The 24099-nt window shown below is 43.2% G+C and overlaps 1 protein-coding gene across 3 annotated transcripts in view; it reads left to right on the forward strand.

Annotated features, from left to right (window-relative positions):
* The window catches only part of PARG (poly(ADP-ribose) glycohydrolase), a 303202-nt gene that overhangs the window by 247692 nt on the left and 31411 nt on the right, over positions 1 to 24099 (forward strand). For all 3 annotated transcript variants that reach the window (XM_075349011.1, XM_075349012.1, XM_075349013.1), the window contains one exon: positions 19610 to 19715. In XM_075349011.1, the coding sequence (XP_075205126.1) occupies positions 19610 to 19715 (106 nt within the window). The remainder of the gene's footprint in view (positions 1 to 19609; positions 19716 to 24099) is intronic.

Below are 24099 nucleotides of genomic sequence, written 5' to 3' on the forward strand. Positions count from 1 at the left end.
ATCATTTTTATCAGGTGGCACCTTGCCAGTAGTGGTAGAGGCAGACCCTTCCATCCCTTTTAGTTGTGTTGTGCTATAATTTTCCTAATTAGCGGGCCATAATTCATCTCGTAAATTGATTCCACAGTTCTTCCTATATGAATTCCCAGGTATTTAAGTGATGTCTGTGCTATAGGAATGCCACATATACAACCATCTCTTGCATTTCCCCCTTTTAGGAACAGGATCTCACACTTTTTTTTTATTCAATTTGAATCCTGAGACTAATCCAAATTTTTCAATTAGGGCTAGAGTCTGTGGCAAATCCACGTTAGGGTCCCCCATATATAGTATGACATCATCGGCAAAAAGCGCTGTCTTTATTTCAGTTCCCCTTACCTTAATCCCTTTAAAAATATTCGGGCCCTGCAGTATTCTTGACAATGGTTCAATGGCCAAGTTGAATAGAAGGGGAGATAGCGGGCAGCCTTGTCTTGTTCCCTTCATCAAAGGGAACACGTCTGATAGAAAACCTGGAGTGTGTATCCTAGCTCCCGAGTTAGCGTAAAGATTCCTAATGTAAAGCCTCATTTTGCCTACAATCCCTGTGGCCTCTAGTACTTTGTCCAGCCGGCTCCAATTTACATTGTCAAACGCTTTTTCTGCGTCGAGTGTAACTAGAGCGGGTCTTGCCCCCCCCCCCTCTCTAGCTGTTCCAATCTCACCGCATCCAACACTAGTATTGTCTTCCGGATATTAGTGACAGCATTTCTCCCTTTAATAAACCCTACCTGGTGCTCTGTAATGATCCTTGGAAGAATCATGGCCAATCTATTAGCCATAATCTTAGATATTATTTTTAAATCCTGGTTTATAAGTGATATGGGTCTATAACTAGAGGGATCATCCAGGTCTTTAGTTCCCGTAGGGAGTAATTTGATATATGCTACGTTTGAATTTTTAGGAATTTCCTCTCCTTCCAAAAATGCATTAAATACAGCAGTTAAATCCGGCGAGATCAGATATCTCATAGCCTTCTAAAACTCGCTGTTAAAATCGTCGGGGCCTGGTGCCTTGTTGGTGTTAAGCTCCCTGATTGTTCTAGTCACCTCCTCAACTGTGATATCTGCATTTAGGTCACTCAGATCTTCCTCTGTTAAGCTAGGCAAGTGTGCTTGTCTTAACCACTCTGCCTCGTCAGTCATGTCATTGTTTCCTGGCCCATATAGTTTTCTATAAAAATGTCCCAGCAATTTATTAATTTCCTTAGGATCTGTGGTCACCTCCCCCCCCCCCCTTTCTTTTTAGTTTGGAAATCACTGTCATTTTCCTGCTACCCCTTGCCAAATTTGCCAGCATCCTCCCCGCCTTGTTGCCAAATCTATGTAACTCTGCTTCCCTGTGCGACCAAAATAGTTGTTCCTTTTTTTTGGCCCATTCATCGAACCCCCTTTTCGCCTCCAACCATCTGTCTTTTGTCGTGGGAGATCTATTTGCCAAATACTTAGTGTATGCTACCCGCACTGCTTCACTCTGGGCATTATAATTCTCATTGGTTTTCCTTTTGATCATGGCCGCATATCCAATCAGGCGACCCCTCAAGACCGCTTTTGCCGTTTCCCAGAACAGCACTGGGTTCCCTTTTGTGTTCCTTGTTTTCCTCTGTGAATTCTCCCCACCACTCTCGTAATACCCTGTGGAAATTATCTTGTCTGAGAAGAAACGATGGAAATCTCCATATGATATCTGTACCTCTCTTGAACTTCTCTCTGATACCCAATCTCACGGGACTATGATCAGATATCAACATGTTTTCTATCACACATTCTTGTGCCCCATAAACTAGGCCTTGAGAAATCCAAAATTGATCAATACGCGACCAGCTATCATGAGGATGCGAGAAGTGTGTATATTCTCTATCATGCGGGTGAGCTAATCTCCAGATGTCCTTCAAACCCACGTCTTCTAATGTTACATCCCTATGGTCCGGCCTTCTGTCCACATCCTCTGTCCCCTCCTTCCCCCTCCTCCTGTCTTCAGCTGAGTCTGGAACTGTGTTAAAATCACCTCCCACTATGATGTTGGTCTCCCCATCTGCTAGTATTTTGGCCTTTATGCCATCATGAAATATGCTCTGTTGGGAGTTTGGACCGTAAGCATTGTAGATACTTAATTTACCCGCTGGACTAATGATTGTTAAATGTTGCCACCGTCCCTGATCGTCTGCCTCGTGTGTCACTACTTCATGGCTGAGCTGTTTATGTATTAGAATCATTGTCCCCGCTTTCCTACCTTGTGCCTCTGCCCCATATACAGTACCCACCCAGTATTTCTTCATGCGGAAAAAGTCCTCCTTCCTCAAATGCGTTTCCTGTAATAATGCAATATCTGTTTTTAGTCTTTTCAGATGTCTTAGTATCATTGCTCGTTTGTTAGGAGATCTCAAGCCTTTAACATTCCATGTAGTTATTTGTACCATATTTGCCTTTGTATTTTGCTCTTACTACTTCCTCCCCTGTGGGCCCTGAACTCACAAGACACGAGACAATTATTGCCAGGTATAGAATTTGCCCCCCAGGCTTGACATATCTTTTCCCCACCTTGTAGGTATAACAAATATAACAATAAACAAGTAACTGTAGAACAAGTTTTCCCTTCTGGGAAATTTTTGGCTCTTTTCGCCATGCTGATGACTTCCCCTTTTCCTAGCCAAACTGTTGAGCTCCCTAGTCACCCCCCTTAGAGTATACGTTCTAGCCCGGGTTCACATGAGTCACATGAAACGAGCCTTAAATAATATGTCGAAAATAGTACAGTACGACAAAACCTCTCTAAGAACTTAAAGTCCAACTTAGCTCTACTTTCTGGTGGCCGTCCCAGCACTCAGAGCAGACAGATCCACTTAATTTACTCCTGGAAGTCGTCCCTGGACAAAGGCGAGTGAAAGTGAGAGTGAAAGAGAATCTGGAAGTGAAACTGAAAGTAAGCGTGAGACTGAATATGCGGGAGAAAGAGTGAGACAGAGCGAGTGTGAGACTGAAAGTGAAACTGAATATGGGAGTGAGTGTGAAACTGAAAGTAAGCGTGAAACTGAATATGTGAGGGGGGAAATGTGGGACTGAAAGTGAGTGTGGGACTGAACGTGAGTGAGGATGAAAGTGAAACTGAATATGGGAGTAAGACTGAAAGTGAAACTGTAAGTAAGCGTGAACGCGAAACTGAAAATGAGAGAGTGAAAGCAAGAGAGTGAGAGAGTGCGAGAACAGGACCAGCAATATCTAGTTCAGTTCAGTTATCATGAACCATTCCCAACAGTTAGTCTCTGTGTTCCGAGCGAGGATTATTTTGTTGTACTGGGCTCAATCTCCTTTCCTCTCTACTCTCCACCCGCGATTGCCCTTCAAAGCTTCTCGGGTCTTTCCCTGGGCATCTTGGAGATCCTCCTCTGCTGGTCCCTTCTCCATTATTTCCTCTTTTTTGTCAGTCAGCCCGATTCTTATCCTGTTCTGCCATGAGAGTACGCTCTGCTTCTTTATAGTCTTTGTAATATGCAAACGAGCCATTGAGATTTCTGACTTTCAGTGTGGCAGGGTATAGCAGTTGGCACTTGACTTTTTTGTTATACAGGAATGAACATACTTTGCTGAATTCTTTTCTCTTTCTGGAGACTTCTGCTGAATAATCTCCGAAAATTAGCAGTCTGTTGCCTTGGTAATGCAATGGTCGCTGTCTGTCTCTAAAGGCCCTCAGTATTTCCCCTTTGTTTATAATCAAGATATTTGACTATCACTTGCCTAGCTCTCAGCGGGGCTTTCTTGTTTGGGTTTGGATCCTCTCCCCTATTCGCTTCTTGTCTCAGTGGTCCCACTCTGTGCGCTCTTTCCACTCTGAATTTAACCTTAATGCCCAGGGCCTGAGGTAACTCCTGTTCACATATGTTATCCAGCTGTCCCAAAGATACCGATTCTGGCAGCCCCACAATGCGCAAATTATTGCGCCTTGATCGGTTCTCTAAATCTTCCGCTTTATCTCTCAAATAATCGTTAGATTTCACTAGAGCTGCTATTTGCTCTTGCATAGCCAGTATTTTCTCCTGAGTCAGATATTCTCTGCTCTGTTTCTGCCAGTCTAGATGCGTGTCCACTAATCTGCTTTTGCATAGCTGCTAGGGATGTTTGTATGGCTGTTTCAATGGCCACTTTAATCTCTTTTGACAGATGTGATGTCACTACTTCAGCCAGTTTTTTATAATCAACATTGAGCTCTTGTGCATGCTTGTCTTGGCCTGCAGGTGGTGCTGTTTTCTTAGTTCTCTTCTTCTGTGCTGGGGGTTTTCCACCCTCCCCCATTTGTTTACAGGATTTAGATAATGGTGTGGCCGGCTGTTTCTTGTATACTTTAGAAGGAGTGTTACTTTTTCTGACATGCAGCTTCTGCTGGTGTTGATCATGATTAGACACCTTATACTGCGTGTCTGAGTGATCAATCCGGTCTCCAGCGTCTCTGTGCACCCTTTCCTTGCTGCACTCCTCCTCCTCTCTCTCTTGTTCCTCCATGTCACCTTCCTCTATCCATTGTGTTTCTCCCTCTTCAATCCCCTGCAGCGATTTCTCTCCTGCTCCATCCTCCCCCGACCCCCCGCTCTCATCTCCTTCACTTCTCCCTCTCCTGCCTTTCATTACCACATCTTGCACTGGCGACTCCGGCTCCTCCTCAATCAGGCTCGTCGGCGCCATGACAGTCTCCTCTTCTCCACGCTGCCAGTCAGGATCTCCACTCCTCCAGGGCCCCTCACCACCACCAGCACTCCTTAGTAAGTACCGCTCTATAGCTGCTTGCTTCCTGCTACCAGACGTGCTGCTCTCAGCTCGCTCACTTGCCCGGGTATGTTGTTTATCGTCGGTTTCTCAGAGGGGTGTCGGGAGCTTCCCCTCTATGCTGCCTCCTCAGCCAGGACCGGATCCGGAAGTTAGCCTTTTTTTTAATGAGATCACCATACAACAGTCTGGCCTTTTCAGATATGATGGCCTTCGAAACAGAATCGCCATCTGTTTTTGGTTGATCAAAATTAATAACTGCTCAACCTCTTCATTTGTTTGCGATCTCTGTTTTGTTAGCATATTCACACTTTTCGCAACATTAGCCTCCTTTTATTGCTTCCTTTTTCGCCATAATGGATCTTATTGTGGATGGCGACTTCCCGTACATGCAGCGTAGTTAGAAATCTTATTGCCGCTCTCGTATTTTACAATAATTTTCTTCTTCAATTCTATCGTGTTCCTGGCCTCCTTCTTTAACCCCTTCACGACCGGCCGATTTTTCGCTTTCCATTTTTTTTTCGCCATTCTTTTTCTGAGACGTAACTTTTATTATTTTTCAGTCAATATGGTCATTTGAGGGCTCATTTTTTGCGGAACGAGCTGTACTTTTAAATTAAACCATCAGTTTTACCATATAGTGTACTGGAAAATAGCAAAAAAATTCCAAATGCAGAAAATTGCAAAAAAAGTGCGATGGCACTATGGTTTTTGAGATATTTTATTCACTGTGTTTACTATATGGTAAAACTGATGTGTGGGTGTGATGCCTCAGGTCAATGCGAGTTCGTTGACACCAAACATGTATAGGTTTACTTTTATATAAGGGGTTCAAAAAAATCGGAAGTTTGTCCGAAAAAAGTGGCGCACATTTTACGCCATATTCCGTGACCCGTAGCGTTCTCATTTTTCGGGATCTATGGCTCAGTGATGGCTTATTTTTTGCGTCTCGAGCTGATGTTTTTAACGGTACCATTTTTGCGCAGATGCTACGTTTTGATCGCCTCTTATTGCATTTTGCGCAAAAGTTGTGGCGACAAAACGTCGTTTTGGCGTTTGGAATTTTTTTTGCCGCTACGCCATATACTGATCAGATTAATTGATTTTATATTTTGATAGATCGGGCGTTTCTGAACGCGGCAATACCAAATGTGTATATTTTTTATTTTTTTGAACCCTTTAATTTTCAATGGGGTGAATGGGGGGTGATTTGAACTTTTTTTTTTAATTTTTTTAAAACTTTTTTCTTAACTTTTTTTTTTTTTTTTATTTTTATTTATTTATTACAGCAGATACGCTCACTGTCTTTTTCACTGTGCAGCGGGCACAGCGAAAGTGAAAGCAAGTCATGTGTAGTACAGGTGTCATCACATGACCCTGTGCTACCATGACAACTATCGGAAGTCACGTGATCGCGTCACGTGACTTCCGGTATCGGGCGGTAAGTAAAAGTTTACCGCGATCGAGCTTATAATGGCGCTGTCACATATTGACAGCGCCATATAAGGGGGTAAACTGCACGAGCAGATAACGATTCTGCTCGTGCCTAGCAGGCACACATCTCAGCTGTGAAAATCAGCTGAGATGTGTGCCGATCGCAGCATGCTGCTGCCAGCAGACCGCGGCCAGTAACGTTATGACCGCTAGGAGGTAATTTTACTGCCCGCGGTCGTTAAGGGCTGCTGGCCCTGGAAACGTTTTATGGCCTCATGATGAAGCTAATAGAAAATAGGGTTTACTAATTAGCAAACTGATTTGTAGGGACACACATACAGGGACGTTATTTACATTTTGCAATGGGGGATGATGCTCACAGAATGCCATACTAAGCAGGAGAACGTGCAACTTTCCCTTTGCAGTTGCAAAATTAGCATCGCGGTCATGTGGGCATGCAGACAAAGTCAGCTGAAATCCGAAGCAACCGTTGATAACAGACAAATTTTCTGCTGAAAAAATTTACAAAATCTGAAATTGTCGATAACCGATGTCAACGAAAACCGAGGTACCACTGTATATATTTACCATTCAATAACAATTCTGGGACATATTTTCTCTTGGCTTGCGATTTTCTTGTTGCTCCTGTTATTCTTCCGTGAAATGCATGAATAAATCGACAACTGGGTGTTACCATTTCCTTGTCATAGGAGTGTATCCTCACACTATTCACTGATTTGGACCTTGTCGGACTGTGTGGAGACCCACCCTTAACTGCTTACGCTCATTAGTCAATTTATTCTGAAATTTTTAGTAGGAATAACAGAATTATCACTGAGTTGTAAGTAAAGATGTACCAGCATTGTTATATTGTAGAGGAAAGTAATATTTCCTAAAATGGTTATATTAGACATGACAGGTACCCTATACACCAATGAGCACCTATTTGAATGGTTGCCATGCACTTTCTAATTTCAGAAACGGTCATAGAAACAACTTTTGCAGTCAGAATGGGATTGTCAGGTAGCTGAAATGGAACCGGGGTTAGCTGAAACCCTGGAAATCACATTTCCTTCTGGTTTTTTTCCGGTCACGTGATCACTAATATACACCGTATAAAAGTGATCATGTCACAGTAAACGTCAGCGTCTGTAAAAAATGATTAATCTCCCACCTGGAATGATCAAACATGTCAGATGAGAGATAAATGTATTCCCCCATCCCTAGTGAGGCCAAAGTCGTCCCCCTCCCCATTTTTTCCCTCCCAATCTCTGAAGTGGAGGGCGCAGAAGTGGTGCACTCGCTGCATTCATCCTCCTTTGATTTCTGGCTCATCTGATGTTAGGTGAGAGAGAAGTCTTCCCCAGATCACCCCCGGTTCCTCCTGCAGCGCCAATCCCCCGCGAGCCCTCCTTCTCCTTGTCTTCAGAAAAAATGGGGCCGCATACACAAAGAGAATAGTGCTAAAGTCCTTGCTGGCCCGAATCCTGATCATGGGCATGGGCATCTGCGTTCTCCCGTAGACCACACTCTCTCATCTCCACTCGAGAGCTGACACTGCATCCTAGACGCAGTGTTGCCGTCTCGTGGGCACATAGCCTAAAAGTGAGAAATTTGGCACTACAGCAACATTTTTCGTGAAGTACCTGTGGATTCAAATGCTCGCTATACCCCTGAATAAAATCCTTGAGGAGTCTAGTTTTCAAAATAGGTTCACTTTTGAGGCGTTTCTGCTGTATAGGTACCTTCTTAGGGGCCCCGCAAATGCGACATGGTGCCCTCAATTTATTCAAACTTTTCCAAAATTCAAATGGTGCTCCTTCCATTGCAAGCCCTTTTGTTTGTCCAAAGAGTTTTCGGCCACACGTGGGGTATCTTTGCACCTATAGGAAATTGGATCACAAACTGTGGGGTCCACTTTTTGGTGTTGCCTCTTAAAAAAGGGAGAAATGTGGTGCTAAAAGCAATATTTTTGTAGAAGGAAAAAAAAAAGAAAATTTTCAGTATGACGACCTAAGGTTATCAAATTCTGTGAAGAACCTGTGGGTTCAAAATGCTCACTATAGCCCTGGATAAAATCCTTGATGGGGTCTTGTTACCAAAATGGGGTCACTTGTGGGGAATGCCACCACTTAGGCACCTCAGGGGCTCTCCAAATGCGACATGGTGTTCACTAATGATTCCAGCCAATTTTGCAGTCAATGGCGCTCCTTCCCTACCGTCAACCCAAACAGTTGATGTCCACCACATATGAGGTATCGGCGTACTCAGGAGAAATTGCACAATAAATTGTATCTTGCATTTTTTCCTGTTACCCTTGTGAAAAAAATGCTATTTGATGTAACAATTTTGTGGTAAAAAATGTATTGTTTTGTTTTTTGTTTTTTTTTTTTTTTTTTTCGCAGTTCAACATTATAAAATTCTGTGAAGCTCCCGGTGGTTCAAGGTTCTCACCAAACATGTAGATAAATTCCTTGAGGTGTCTAGTTTCCAAAATAGGGTCACATGTGGGGGAGCTCCACTGTTTAGGAACCTCAGGGGCTCTCCAAACCCGACATGGCGTCCGCTAATGATTCCAGCCTATTTTACAGTCAAATGGCACTCCTTCCCTTTCGAGCCTTGCCATGCGCCCAAACAGTTGATTTCCACCATATATGAGGTATTGCCGTACTCAGAAGTAAAGATGAGCTTTGGAGCTTCAGTTTGCCGGCTGTAAACAAACCGAACCTACACATGTCCGAACCTTGCCTGAGGAGGTTCAGAAATAGTGATTTTACACTGAGTCTCCGCCCACATACAGGCAGCTATGGGCCTCTCAGTCACTTCAAATACGATGTGGTCTCTCAAAAAAATGTTTTTGTAACTTTTGTTGAAAAAAATGGGAAATTGCTGAACTTTGAACCCTTCTAACCACCTTATCCATAAATTTTGTTTTGAAAATGTAAAGAAGACATGCGGGAAATGTAATTTATTAACCTTTTTGAGTGACAGAATGCATAAAAATTGAAAGTTTGAAATTCATGAAATTACAGGGGTTTTGTTTTTTTTTGTTTTTCTCCCCCCACAAATAAAAGCAAAAAATTTAAATTTACCACGATCATGAAGTGCAATATGTCACAAAAAACAATCTCAGAATCAACGACCTGTCAAAGTGACACTGGTCAGAATTCTAAAACTTGGCCGTGTCATAAAGTACAAAATTTGCTTCGTCCTTAACGGGTTAAGAAAGAAAGTTCAGGCATGCCTGTGTCGCTGCAGTCTGATCTTTTGTTTCGGCTTTTAGGCTGGTAAAACAAACCTAGCACATATTATTGGTGTGGTGCCATGTTGTCCAGCACGTTCCCTGCAGTGATTGACACTTCAGTCAATGCACAATCTCTACTGAGAGCCTGGTGTGGATGTGGACAGCTCCCAGCTCTGCTAAACTCAGTTCTTTATGTCAGAACGGCTGTTCCCAGTAACCCAAGTTAAACATGGTTGGTGTCAGAATCTCTTTGCCTACAACATGCTGCTCTCAGATGAAGTAGCAAATACCTACTTGCAGATTCCCTTTGAAGGGACCAGCAAGAATAAAATAAAAGGAAACCTGGCCACTACATGTCCATGAAAAAATTATGTACCCCATATCAAGCTTATTGTTAATCTGGAGGAGTCCTGGCAAATCGTGGTGAAGCATACAGCATCTTCAAGTCTCCTATAACTGTTTATAGCAGTGGATCCGTACAAACGAACTAAATGATTTTTGTCTACATTTTGTGACCCTTATTTACTATTTGAAATGACTTGGAGGCTAGAAATGTGCACTTCTGCCCTGCAGGGCTTCCTTCTGCCTCCACTTTTATGTCTGCATTGAAGACTCCTTTTAATCAGTCATCTAGCTTTGGTGCGTGGCGCTTGGAAACATTGATTTTCATTACTCCTTTCGGCAGGTAAAATATTAGCCTGTGTAAAATGTAGAAACCCCTTGTAATCAGTCAGCAGTTCTAAATGAGGAGAGCATTTCCATTTTCTAGCTGCTGCTTTGTTTAAGATAAATTTTGTTTTCCAGATCTTGCATGCTTATAATAACATCACATCGATCATCCAAAAAAATGGCCCCAACGTGAAATTCTAAGAAAAAAGTCCTATATGGGCAACATATCCATTTTAGGAGTCCTGCTGACAGCTTAATTTGCAGAGCAGAAGCAAACCATACTTTTTAAGTGAGGCACGTGAAACGATGCTATGCCACGTAAATATTATTCAAGACTAGTCAGAGAATTGATATTTGCTTAAAGGGAACCTGCCATGTCATACCGTATACGACCTGTAATGTACATCCTCCCTGACATGTTTCTGTAATGACTAATGCCCCTGTGTTTAGGTAAAAAGAAAAACACCCTTGCACTGGAGTAACAAATCTGGTGTAAAATAATGGTACTTTTGCTGAATTTGACCACGCCTAGACCCATTCAGGCTTTTCTCCAGTCACACATTTTGGTAGAGCTGCTTCAAACTGGTGTGAAAAAGCCTAAAGTCACAACATTGCTGCAACTTTTCCAAGCCTTTTAAGTAGTGATTTGCGGAATCTCAGATAACAGAGACCAGCGAGTCTTACCAGATTAAAAAAACAAATCCTGGTTCTGGCCTGGGGTTGGTCCCGGTTATCTGGCCGGATGCAGGTCCCATATAAGTCTATGGGTACCAGAATCTGGCGATTTTAAAAATGGTGGTAGAGGGGATAGGAGCAAGCACTTCATACTTACAGCTGCACCAGAGCCTCGCTAACTACTCCCATGGCCGCTCATTCTTCTTCTGGGGCTGCTCATTATTGCTAATCGATATGCACTGCTTTCCCTGCCCACCAGCCATCCTGGCGTCTGTGACTAGTTGCAGTCAGATGCGCCCCCAGCCTATGTGACTACATCTAAATGCAACCAATCACAGACGCTGTGTGCGGGTCACTATCGTGTTAAAAAATAAAACATTTGGCATAGGGTCCCCATGTTTGGCATTTTTGCAGTGATGAGATCCTGCTTACCATATTTTTCGGACCATAAGACGCACTTTTTTCCCCCCAAATGTTGGGGGAAAGTTGGGGGTGCGTCTTATGGTCTGACTATAGGGCTGCGGCCGGGAATGAGGGTGCTGCGGTGGAGCGGGTCATCGTGGCACGAGCAGGCTGTAGCAGCCTGCCGTAACCACGTGGGCCCGCTCATTTCATATGCACGCCCATCCTCCCGCCCATCTCTCAGCGCTGAAGCAGTCACTGACAGGTGGGCGGGATGATGGGCGGGGGGTACGCGCATAATTAACAGCCGGCCGTGATCACCCCTGGCAACTACAGCCTGGAGTGATCATGTGCGGCTGTATTCACTGCCCCCCGCGCATAATCATCAGCGCGGGGAGCAGTGAATAAGTACAGCATACTCACCGGACACTTCCGTGCAGCACCGCGATCTCCTCCAGTCTGCCGGTCAGCTGATTGTGTAGAAAGCAGGGAGCACAGTGATGACGTCACGCTGTGCGCCGCTAGTCACGCAGGTCAGCTGACCGGCAGACTGGAGGAGATCGCGTGCTGCAGGGAAGTGACCGGTGATGGCTCCACGCTGGTAAGCGGTGCTGCTGCCTCCACAGACTGGAGGACGAGTGATGCTGCACGGAAGTGACCAGTGATGGCTCCACACAGGTAAGCGGTGCTGCTGCCACCACAGACAGGGGGAGGAGCGATGCTGCATGGAGCGAGGAAAGGTGAGTATAAACGTTTGTTTGTGTGATATAGGATACATGCCACATAGGAGCACGGGGCCACATAGGCGCACGGGGCCACATAGGCGCACGGGGCCACATAGGCGCACGGGGCCACATAGGCGCACGGGGCCACATAGGCGCACGGGGCCACATAGGAGCACGGGGCCACATAGGAGCACGGCAGTATATAGCAGAATGGTAGTATATTGCAGCATGGGGCCATAGAGGAGCACGGGGCCATAGAGGAGGATGAGGGTATATAGCAGCATGGGGCCATATAGCAGGATAGCAGTATATAACAGGATGGGGTACCTTAGCAGAGAATTTGGGGACATTACCCCCATAATAGTGTCAGCAGCAGATCCTCGCCCCATAACAGTGTGTCATGACCACAATTTTTTGCTTAAATTTTTTTCCCATTTTCCTCTTCTAAAACCAGGGTGCGTCTTATGGTCCGGTGCGTCTTATAGTCCGAAAAATACGGTAATTTGCTCGGTGTGTCTCTCCAGAAGTAAAAGTTGGGAAACTATGTACGGGCACTATCATGTACTTGACACTACAGGGGCTTAGTTTAAGTTTTTAATTCTGCAAAATTCACTGCGTTTCACTCCCAGGGTGTTTTTCCAGAGACAAAATCATCACTACACCCGTAGATAAATTATCCGAGGTGTGTTACTTCCAAAATATGGTCACTTGAGGTTGTTTCCGCTGTTATGGCACTTAAGGGCTCTGCAAATGGAGTCTGCCAACTATTCAGTTGAAAATCTGTGCTCCAAAAGTCAAATACTGCCCCTTCTCTTGTGAGCCCTGCGCGGTGCGGCCAAACAGTACTGTACATGTGGGGTACTGCCACTTTCAGGAGAAATTGTATAACACGAACACATTAAGCATGTATAATATGTATTCCCCTTGTGAAAAGTTGAAATCTGGCTCTTTAATGTATACTGACACCACAGATTTGCCACAGAATTGTATGCCATTGCGCAGTGAAGAAAGAAATATCGTATTTTTCGGACTAGAAGATGCACTTTTCCCCCCCAATTGTTGGGGGAAAATTGGGGGCGCGTCTTTTGGTCTGAATATAGGGCTGCGGCCGGGAATGAGGGTGCTGTGGTGGAGCGGGCCATCGGGGGCACGAGCAGGCTGTTCCAGCGCCTGCCTGCCTTGAGCACGTGGGCCCGCTCCATTACATATGCACGCCTATCCTCCCGCCCATCTCTCAGCGCTGAAGCTGGCGCTGACAGGTGGGCGGGATGATGGGTGGGGGGTGTGCGCATAATTAACAGCCGGCCATGATCACCCCTGACAACTACAGCCTGGAGTGATCATATGCGGCTGTATTCACTGTCCCCCATGCATCATTATCAGCGTGGGGGCAGTGAATAAGTATGGTACACTCACCGGCCACTTCCGTGCAGCATCGCAATCTCCTCCAGTTTGCCGGTCAGCTGATCTGTGTTTAGAGAGGTGAGCACAGCGATGACGTCATCGCTGTGCGCGCCGCTAGTCTCCACGCAAATCAGCTGACAGGTAGACAGGAGGATGAGCGATGCTGCAGGGAAGTGGCAGGTGGCTCCTCCAAACAGATCAGCGGCGCTGCTGCCGCCATAGACAGGAGGAGGAGCGATGCTGCATGGAGCGCGGAAAGGTGAGTATAAACATTTATTGTTTTTTGTGTGATACAGGATACAGGCCATATAGCAGCATGGGGCCATATAGCAGGATGGGGGTTTGGGCCATATAGCAGGATGAGGGCATATTCCAGGATGGCAGTATATAGCAGGATGGGGGTATATAGCAGGATGAGGGCATATTCCAGGATGGGGTACCTTAGCAGAGAATTTGGGGACATTACCCCCATAACAGTGTCAGCAGCAGATCCTCGCCCCATAACAATGTGTCATGACCACATTTTTTGCTTAAAATTTTATTTTCCTCTTATAGTCTGAAAAATACGGTACTTTTTTTTTTTTTTTTTTTTTTTTTTCCTTCCTTCACTGAAATGTTTATTTGGCCCCCAAGCTTTTAATTTTTATAAGGCTGATATTGAAAAAAGTGTACCATTTTATTGTGTCATTTTTCCTGAGTGTGCCACTACCCTCGATGTCATCTGGAACTACTTTTAAGGTACAATGCAAAGTTGAAAAGGGGAAGGAGCACCATATTGGACTTTAAATTCGCTGAAATGGTTTGCAGGTGCCATATCACAGTGGCAGAGACCCTGAGGTGCCAGAATAGCAAGAGTCTCCCACAAGTCACCCCATTTTACAAATTGCACCCCTCAATGAATTAATCTAGGGGTGCAGTTTGCATATTGACGCCACAGATGTCACAGAAGTTTATACCATTTTGTCGTGAACTAATTATCACTAAGTCTGTTCTAGCCCAGTTTTTTTTTTTTTTTGTTTTTTCACAAGGGAAAATGGCCCCATAATTTTCTACTGAACGTGGCAATACCCCATAAAAGGCTTTACAGTACTGTTTGGCCACATGGCAGGCCTCGGTAGGACAGGAGCGCTATTTAACTTTTATGGCCCAAATTTTTCTAAAATATTTTGCGGACTCCTTTTACAGATCCTCCGATGTGGCTATTATGTACAGTGGAAACCTCCAAGTAATCCTTTCTTAGAATTTACACCCCTTTGGGAATTCACCTATGGGTATATTGACTATTTTTATGCTATGGGCGTTTTCGGGAAACATACACGCAGTGAAAGTTGCAGGGTGAAAATTGCAAATCCGCCATTGTAGTGCCCAATACTTTGTAGCACCCAATACATTGTGCCCAGCTCGTGCTTCTGGAGCCACGTACCCTTAAAATAAGTGCCCTATCCTCACTACGTTAATGTTAAACTTGTGGATGCTGACTGTCGTTTAGATACATTGTAGGGCTCAGAAGGAAGGGGAACATTTGGATTTAGGAGCTCAGATTTAGCGGATTTCTTTTGGTGGGAGCCATATCAATTTTCCAGAGCCTTTGTGTTACCAGGAACTTGGAAATCCCCTATATTTTTAACAGATGATGGACCTGAGTGGGGACTTTTTTTTTTTTTTTTGTGGGTTGAGTTAAAAGAACATTTTGGATCAGTTCATATGTATCCTGTGCTCTATGCTGAGCATTCATTTTGGGGTTTTCATCTAACTATATGAAACACCAAATTCAGATGAAATCCACAATGGATTGTTTCACTAATGAGGCAGCAGTGTTAAGCTAGTGTCACACATAACGACGACGACAACGACGTCGCTGCAACGTCACCATATTCTGTGACATAGCAGCGACCATAGATGATCGTTAGTAAGCTGTCAAACATGTTAGAAAAAGCAGCGACGGAGCAGCGATCATAGCGACGTCGACGGTCGTTGTGTGGTTTCAGACGTAGCGTAGCGTCGCTGCTGCGGTGTCAAACACAAGGATTATCAGCTTATCAGCATGGCGCAGCGGGATAGCAGCGATCAAAAAATGACTTCGAGCATTCAGGAGCGAGCAACGATTTCGCAGCAGGGGTCTGATCGTTATGTGTCACACACAGCGACGTCGCTGTTGAGGTCACTGCAATGTCACAGAATATGGGGACGTTGCAGCGACGTCGTTGTCGTCGTCGTTATGTGTGACACCAGCTTTACTCTGGACTCCGTTTGGTCTCTGTTTAATGGTGTCTGCTTTCCAGAGGTGCACAAACCTGTGGCCGACTGGGCTTTTGTGCATGCCTATAAAGAGGGAGACCACTGGCTCATAGGCCAGACAGTGTCCCAAGTTGTCCCCATCTGCCTCGTTATAAGGAATCTTCCTTTTAAAATACGTGATTTAGAAAATGCCCCAGAGCTTGACACGGAAATCCTGGTGTAAGCACAGAGCGCAGGATAAATGTGAGCTGAGCGTTACTGCGATGTTAGGGAGGCAGAACAAACAAATTAACAGTAGTTCAAGAATTTTTTTATTTTTTTTTTCCCTTACACTGTTCCTCAGGCATTATGTTATTCAGATGACTTTATTCTTTGGGGTTGAACAGCCCAGGGTGATGCAGGTACTGCTCCAGGCTACGAGAGTCGGGCTCGGCTATTAGGCAAGCCGAGCTCCCAGCAACGGTTGTGCAGGCATTGCTCCTGTGCCCCTTGCGATCGCCATTATATTCTTATGTCATTGGTCGGGTGCCCCTATTCGACTATGATGTTATAGGTACGTCAAATGTTGACATCAAGAAACGATCCTTCTTTACTTGCCAATTCTCTGACTTCCATGCTGTTTCTTTTTATGTGCTTATGACAGATTGTTTTACCTCACAGAAACCAGGAGCTGCATTTCCTTGCTGTAATGTCTATATACCCTCTTTTGCTTCCTCCCTTGCCCGGTATCTGTGATTAGGGCTGTGGAGTCGGAGCTCATTTTGGTGGAGTCGGAATAAAATATACCGACTCAGACTCCTAAAATATATAATAAATTGGGGACAGTTGTGCAATGCAGAATGTGCTGAATATTTTTTCATAGGAATTTGGGAAAGTTATGAAATGTCCTATAAATGGCTGCTCTATTCCTGATCTAAGGCTACATTCACACACAGCGTTGTTGCATTTTTTGAGGATACATTTTTCAGCTGCAAAAGCAGATCAGATTTTTAAAAAACCGCATCACCTGAAAGGTTTTTGAGCTCATAAATAATGCTTTCAATAGCCAAATCAGATTAGGAAAACACCACAAAATCTGACATGCTCATTTTTTGTGAGGATTTGTTTTTGAGCCCAAAAACGGATCCTCACAAAACTGTGTCTGAATGTCCTATCTTGAAACCCATTGCCTTTGCTGGGATGCCCAGAGTCACTGCATTTCACTAAATTATTTTGCTATCAATGTTCAATATGTTTGTGACAAGAAAGAAATTGTTAGCAAGACACTGGCAGTAAAAGATACTAAAGCTCATCACACCGGCCAGTTTCTCCAGGCCTTAGTGGAAAAAGTTCTGCAAGATTACAAACTCAAAAAATAAAAGGTTCTTGCTATTGTAACGGACAATGCTTCAAACATAAGTACAATTTAAATTGATGAATGTGAGTAATGAACAACAGTTAGGAGAAAATGTAGGATTTAGTATGTGTGAGATGGAAGGCCACAGTGCTGTTAATTTAACTGAGGAACAAGCAGATATTACAACAGAAGAACAGCAAAATGATACTTTAGGATTAGATGATCTTGTTGAAGCTGCTTCAAAACACTTTCATATTCTTCACATGCACTGTGTTGTACACACGCTGCAGCTGGCAAGAAGAGAGTCTGCAAGAGGGACCCCGGTTTCACACATCCGGCTTTTCGCCGGTTTGGCGGATGCGGCGCACTCCAGTACAGTGTATACAGTACAGTGGCAGCGCGACAAACGCATGTGACCCGGCCGTTGCGGCGCTGCCACTGTACTGTATCGTACTGGCGTGCGCAGCATCCGCCAAACCGGCAAAAAGCCGGTTGTATGAAACTGGGCGGACATGCTGGAAATCTGATTGGAAAAGTGAGGAAGTTGGTTATTGCCGCCAGAACCCCTAAAATTGATTCCATCTTGAAGAGTCGTGCTGGGAAAGGGGCAATTGTTGATCAAACCACTCGGTGAGGAAGCGCTTATTTAATGACTGAGCGATTCAGGTGGCTAAATTGAAGGAATTGCTTAATCACCCATTTACTGTGACTAAAAAATTACAAGCTGAGGATTTAACTCCTGGCATTTTCATAAGGGAGTGGAAGAACTTGCTATTTTGCCTGTCCCAAAGTTAAATCGCAGATGGCTTTTCTGCTTCAATGAAACGGAGAGAGACACAGCTATTGGAAAATAAAATTCTTCTGGCAGCTGTTTGTGAACCCAAGTCATCGTATACTGCTTGATTATCAACAGCTTACTAAAGTAAAAGAAGCTTTGACTGAGGTAGCAGTTAGGATGAACGTCTACAGGACTGCCAAGCACAAGAGGACTTGGGGCCTGACAGTGCTACTGCTGCCATATCTTCATCCTCATCAGATGAGGAGTTTAACTTTGACAAGTATTTGGGTGACATGGAGCAGGGAAAGCGTTGCTGAAAGGAAAAAGATTTCACTCCGTCTCCTATAGCAGCAGATTGACCAGATTTCACTAACATTTTTCACTTGCTCTCAAAGAAATAGAAAAATTCAACCATTCATCAAAACTGACTGTGCATGAGGTAATTAATTCCTTTATACCCGGAAATTGTTAGAGATGTTGCCCATGTAGTTACGGCTTTGCCTCCAACCCAACTTAGTGTAGAGAGTTTGTTCTCTAGCCTTAAAATTATTAGGTCAGATTTGAGGTCATCTGCGAAGGAGGCTCTGATGGAGGCAATTCTATTTCTTACAACAGATTCATAGACTGCACAAATGTTATTTAGTATGTTTTTGTTGGAAACTGTTTTTGCCACTTACATAGTGTATGACATAGTGCATTACATAGTGTTATATATAAAACTATATGTAAGTGGCAAAAAAACGTTTTCAACAAAAACATACTAAATAATAACATTTAGTATAATGCTTATATTTAAGTGAAAAATGTATTGTAGCTCAATGTGAACATCAGACATTTAATCATTTTTATGATACAATAATCAAGATATTTAGATATATATTTATTGGAATATACACAAGATATATATATGTAAACTACTGTATATAAAATAGTGTATTACATATTTACAATTTATTATTTTTTTGTGTTCTAAAGTTGTATTCCATTAAATATATTTTATGTTCTATCTAAATATCTTGATTATTGTATCATAAAAATGATTAAATGTCTGATGTTCACATTGCACTACAATACATTTTTTCACTTAATTATAAGCAATGTATGTGGGAGTCTGAGTCGTGAAGTCTGAGTCGGTGCAAGGGAAATTGAGGAGTCTGAGTCAAAGTTTTGGCTTACCGACTCCACAGCCCTGGCTGTGAGATGTTCAGACCATGTCCCTGTACTGTCAGACACAGACATTACACAGTACATAGTAGGGACACATTTATAAGATTATTTTTTAACATATCCAGTTGTGGAACTTATTAATATTCCAAGTTATATTGATTAAATTGTATTTTTGTTTGTGGGACAATCCCTTTTAAGGATTATCATGTTGATTAACTTAACAGGAACTCATGACTACTTTTACATGATACATGTCTGTGTTTAGTACTACTGTCCAATTTATACAGATGGAGAAAACTGAAGTTGTCACTTTAATGCTGATCAGGTGTCGGGCTGTCTATACATTTCTGTAATAAAAACCTTCCATAAGTAGCTTCATTAGAGACTTTCTGATGGTAATCTCTATGGAGGATTATCCTACATACCTTCGATTGGTTGTCTGTTCACACAGTCATGATAGTAACTTACTGGGACATTGATCTTGGGTTGAAAGCTCAACATTGTGCAACTACTAATGTCATATCACAAAAAAAAAAATATATATTCTCGGAGCTTTGATCACCTGGCTTTTCTTTTTAATTTTGCAATGTTTTAATTAGTGCTTGCTTGTACTGTCATCAAGATTTTTGTTTGATTTCACTAAACATCATACTTAAGTAAAATGTGGCCAGGTATGAGGTGCTCCATGTGGACAATATAATCCTCATCAGAATTATAGTATTTCTTGGCTTTCTTTTTCAGGCTTACTGTGGCTTCTTCAGAGATGGAATCCCACCAGAAGAACTGTCCGCAGTTGCTACAGGAAACTGGGGATGTGGAGCTTTTGGTGGAGATAGTCGATTAAAAGGTAAATGTTTGAGAAAATGTTAAGGTTAAATGTCAGATGTTTGGCACAGGAAAGAGTTTTTTATTTATCCGAGTGTAAGGGGTCCATTACCTTGCATTCATCGAGTACTATTCAAAATTCTAAAAAGTTTATCGTTGCTGGTTTATGGTCCTTTTACACAGATTAAACGGTTTTGGGCAATTATCATTAATATAACTTTCGATCCCCATACAGTTTACATGATTACATGGTGAGATGTGTTTCTAACACCATAGAGGGGTGATGCAATAAGCAGGCGTTCCAAAAGTCGGAATAAAAAAAGGCAGTGGACAGTCCCACATGAAACCAGTCTTTTGACTCACCAAACAAACAATATGTCTGGCATAATTAAGAATAGTTTACCCCACACAAGTGGTGAGATATTCTTTATTGACACAGAGTTGTCAGTGGCCACACAGAATATTGACACTTTGGGCATAATTTGGCCATTTTCATTTAGGGGTGTACTCTCTTTTGTTGCCAGCGGTTTAGACATTAATGACTGTGGGTTGAGCTATTTAGAGGGCACTCCAAATTTACACTGTTTATACAAGCTGTACACTGACTAATTTACATTTGTATCAGTGTCAATCTTTTCATGAGACCACACTGAAGATTTAAGTATTTACAAAAATATGATGGGGTGTACTCACTTTTGTGATTACTGTGAGTTTCAAAGATGATGCTGATGTAAAGTAGACAGGTGTGATATTTATTATTGTTAGTTGTATCTGTTTTAAGGGCATAAAATTAAATTTTGAAAATTGCAAATTTTTCAAAAATGTCCATTTTTTTTTTTTTTCATATATAAACACGTCAGATCTACCCAAATTTACCCCTAACGTGTGAAGTACAATGCGTCACAAAAAATAATCTGAGAATCGCTGAATGTTAAAGCGTTTCAAGAGTTATTACCACATATAGGAACCCTGGTCAGAAGTTAAAAAATGTGGGCTTGTCAGGAAGGTGAAGACATGCACATAGACCCAATAAACACAGCAATTGCCCTATATTAGGCCGTAAGGGTCTTGCCATTTTATCATAACCCTGTGCTGGGATTACATAGTCACCAGTTTCACACTGGTCGACCTGAAAACCTCGCCAGCAGAAACCTGATTAGAATTGTTTGGAGCCTGGAATCGCTCCCATGGGACCAGTTTATAATGCGCCTTCTCTTCATATCTCTTGACCTTATTGACTCTTCTGATCAGTCTTCAAGGTACCGACTCATAAATATATCTCCCTTTTAAATTTATTTGAATCTCTTAAATAGCAAATTTCATTAGAAAACTTCAATACGGTTTTACATAATGTATTTACATGACTTATAACCCCTTATTTATTCCCTCCCTCTCCCCCGTCCGTCCACAGGTCCGCCATCATTACAATGCAATTGGCATCAAGAAATAATTAATGCTGCACATAAAAATCTCCACCACAAAAATCAAACTAAACTAAACCCCTCTAACATCTGTAAATAGTGAGGGTGAATGTTTCTCTGCTTTTCGATGCCAGATTGGAATCCATTTTGAGGGAAATAATGCCATATCCACGGACTGACATGTCTTTGTGTATTAATCCTAGGTAGGAGATATCGGTAATGTTGCTCCATATGTAACTGCTTGTACTGCTCTCCGGCATTACTCTATAGGAGCGAGCCAAGATCTGCATGACATGTGAGTTCTTGACTGACAGTCCAACTTGTGCTTGGATGGATGTTCATATTTTATGAGGGATTTAAAAGGTCATTGTCAACACTGGGAAACCCCACAGTGTTCCATGGCTGCTCCATTAACCTCTTCACGACATCCGACGTACATGTACAGCGTTGGCACATTCCCGTAGATCGCTGTACATTTACAGCGGTACGATCACGCAGTATAACCTTTAGCGTCGGCGAGATGATCAGCAGGTGTAACGATCCGTGCCGGCACTGATTGCAGGCCTTTAACGTCTCTGATGCCGCTGTCACTAGCAACAGCGATCTGCTTGCACAGGTTGGGGGCTCCCTCTCTGCTATTGTGATCGTTTTATGCAGATTGTCTCCATGATGACCTCAGGTTGAATAATGACAACCAGGTATTCAGGTCTGTGAGGTCCTGCCTTGAGCAGGATCTGACATGACTCCTGCCTGCCTGCATGCGAGTAATTGATCTAATGCCCTGCAATGCAAAATTATTGCTGAACATTAGATCAGAAATCAGGGCAGGAAAAATGGTTGGACTAAGGAAAAATAAAAATACCAATAAATAGAAAAAATGGCTTTTCATCATACCACCTAAAAAAAAAGTGGAATAAAACGCAATCAAAAAGCTACATGTAAATAAAATTATTAGCTTAAAACGTCATCTGGTCCTGCAAAAAGTACCGTATTTTCGCTTTATAAGACGCACCTGATTATAAGACGCACCCCCAAATTTGGTGAAGGAAAAGAGATTTTTTTTTTTTAATGTTAAATGGGGTCCATCTTATAATGCCAGTGTCCCTCTAACAAATCATATAGGGTATATGTCCCTCATAGCCCCCATCCTAAAATTAGCCCCCCTTAATCTGGATATGGCCCCCTTATATTGAATATAGCCCCCTTGTGATGGCACACGTTCCCCTGTGCTGCCCATGGCCCCTATAGATCGCACAAGTCCCCCTGTGTTAGATATTGCCCCCATGGTGCTACCCATGGCCCCTATATAGATCGCACAAGTCCCCCTGTGTTAGATATCACCCCCAGGCTGCTGCCCATAGTAAAATAAAACTCTTTCCTTACCTCCTGCAGCACTGATGTCCCTCCTGTCTCCCTCCCTGCTTCTGTTCCTCCACCTCCTGGTTCTTCGTGCCGGTCATGTGATCGGCACAGCAGACTGAGATCTCTGCGTGCCTGATCACAGTGGAAGCAGGGACACCGGGAAGAAACGCTGGAGGGAATAAGTAGAGCTTTTTTTTATTTTAGAATGAGTAGCAGCATGGGGGCCATATCTAACACAGGGGGGGGGGGCATGTGCCATCACAGGGGGGCGCAGGGGCAAATAATATGCACCGCTGCCCCAGCCCGTCACTGCGGTGCAATTTCAGCACCACCGGAGATGGACAGCGGGCGGCTGTGCATATTACATGAGCGGAAGCAGGAGATCTAACCCGCATTCACCTGCCCCCAGCAGCGCCCCTGCCTCCCCTGGACCCTGCTGTGTGTATGTGTGTGTATGTGTGTGTATGTGTGTGTGTGTGTGTGTGTATATGTGTGTGTGTGTGTGTGTGTATGTGTGTGTGTGTGTGTGTGTGTGTGTGTGTGTGTGTGTGTATGTGTGTATAATATACACACACAAACACACCCCCGTATATTCGGCTTATAAGACGCACCCCCTACTTTCCCCCAAAATTTGGGGGAACAAAAGTGCCTCTTATAAAGCGAAAAATACGGTAATCCCTCAGCTCCATCGGAGCAGAAAAATTAAAAAGGCTATAGCTCTCAGAATATAGCAATGCAAAAACATTTCCTTTTTCTATAAAATGTGTTTTTATGGTGTAAAAGCAGCAAAACATAAATGTGGTATTGCTGTAATCGTATTGCCCTGAAGAATAAAGCGGTCTTATACATTCTACTACATGAACAGCATAAATAACCAAAATAAAAAAGACATCAATTCCTGAATTGCTGTTTTATGTTTGTTCTGACTCCCAAAAACTGATCCGAAGACGACATGTGCCCGGAAATGAAATGGTACCAAAAATGTAAGGGGTGTACTCACTTTTTGTGATACACTGTAAATCCTTGTAAAATATTAAATTATCCTCCTCCCTATTGATATTCTACTCTGTTCCCTACAAGGTCATTAATAAATATACTGAACAAAAATATATATGCAACATTTAGGCCCTGTGCGCACTTACCGGATTTTGCTGCGGATTTTCTGCGGATTTGCTGCATGTTTCACTGCAGAAAATGTTCATAACATCTCTGCAGTGAATCACCAGCAAAACCTATGGGAAAAAAAAATCCTGTGTGCACTAGGCGGATTTTGACAGCTGCATGTTTTGCTGCAGGATTCCTGCAGCAAAAACAATTGCATGTCACTTCTTTTCCGCACGTCGCTGCGGGATTTCACTCCATTGACTCCAATGTAATCGTGAAATCCCGCAGGGAATAACGCAGGCAGCAAATTCTGTGCGGTTCACTGCGTTTTCCTGCAGTATTTCACGGTTTACCTCCGGTAATGTACATCGCTTGCCTGCGGTTTTGCAGGGAAGTGATGTCATTACAGGAAGAGGAAGCGGAGCAGAGAGTAAACACACACACAAATCACAGACATCGCAGACAAAGAACACAGACATAGACACAGACATATAGAACACACATAGAAATCAAACGGAA

Source organism: Anomaloglossus baeobatrachus, chromosome 5 (genome assembly GCF_048569485.1).
Source record: "Anomaloglossus baeobatrachus isolate aAnoBae1 chromosome 5, aAnoBae1.hap1, whole genome shotgun sequence".
Lineage (NCBI taxonomy): Eukaryota > Metazoa > Chordata > Amphibia > Anura > Aromobatidae > Anomaloglossus > Anomaloglossus baeobatrachus.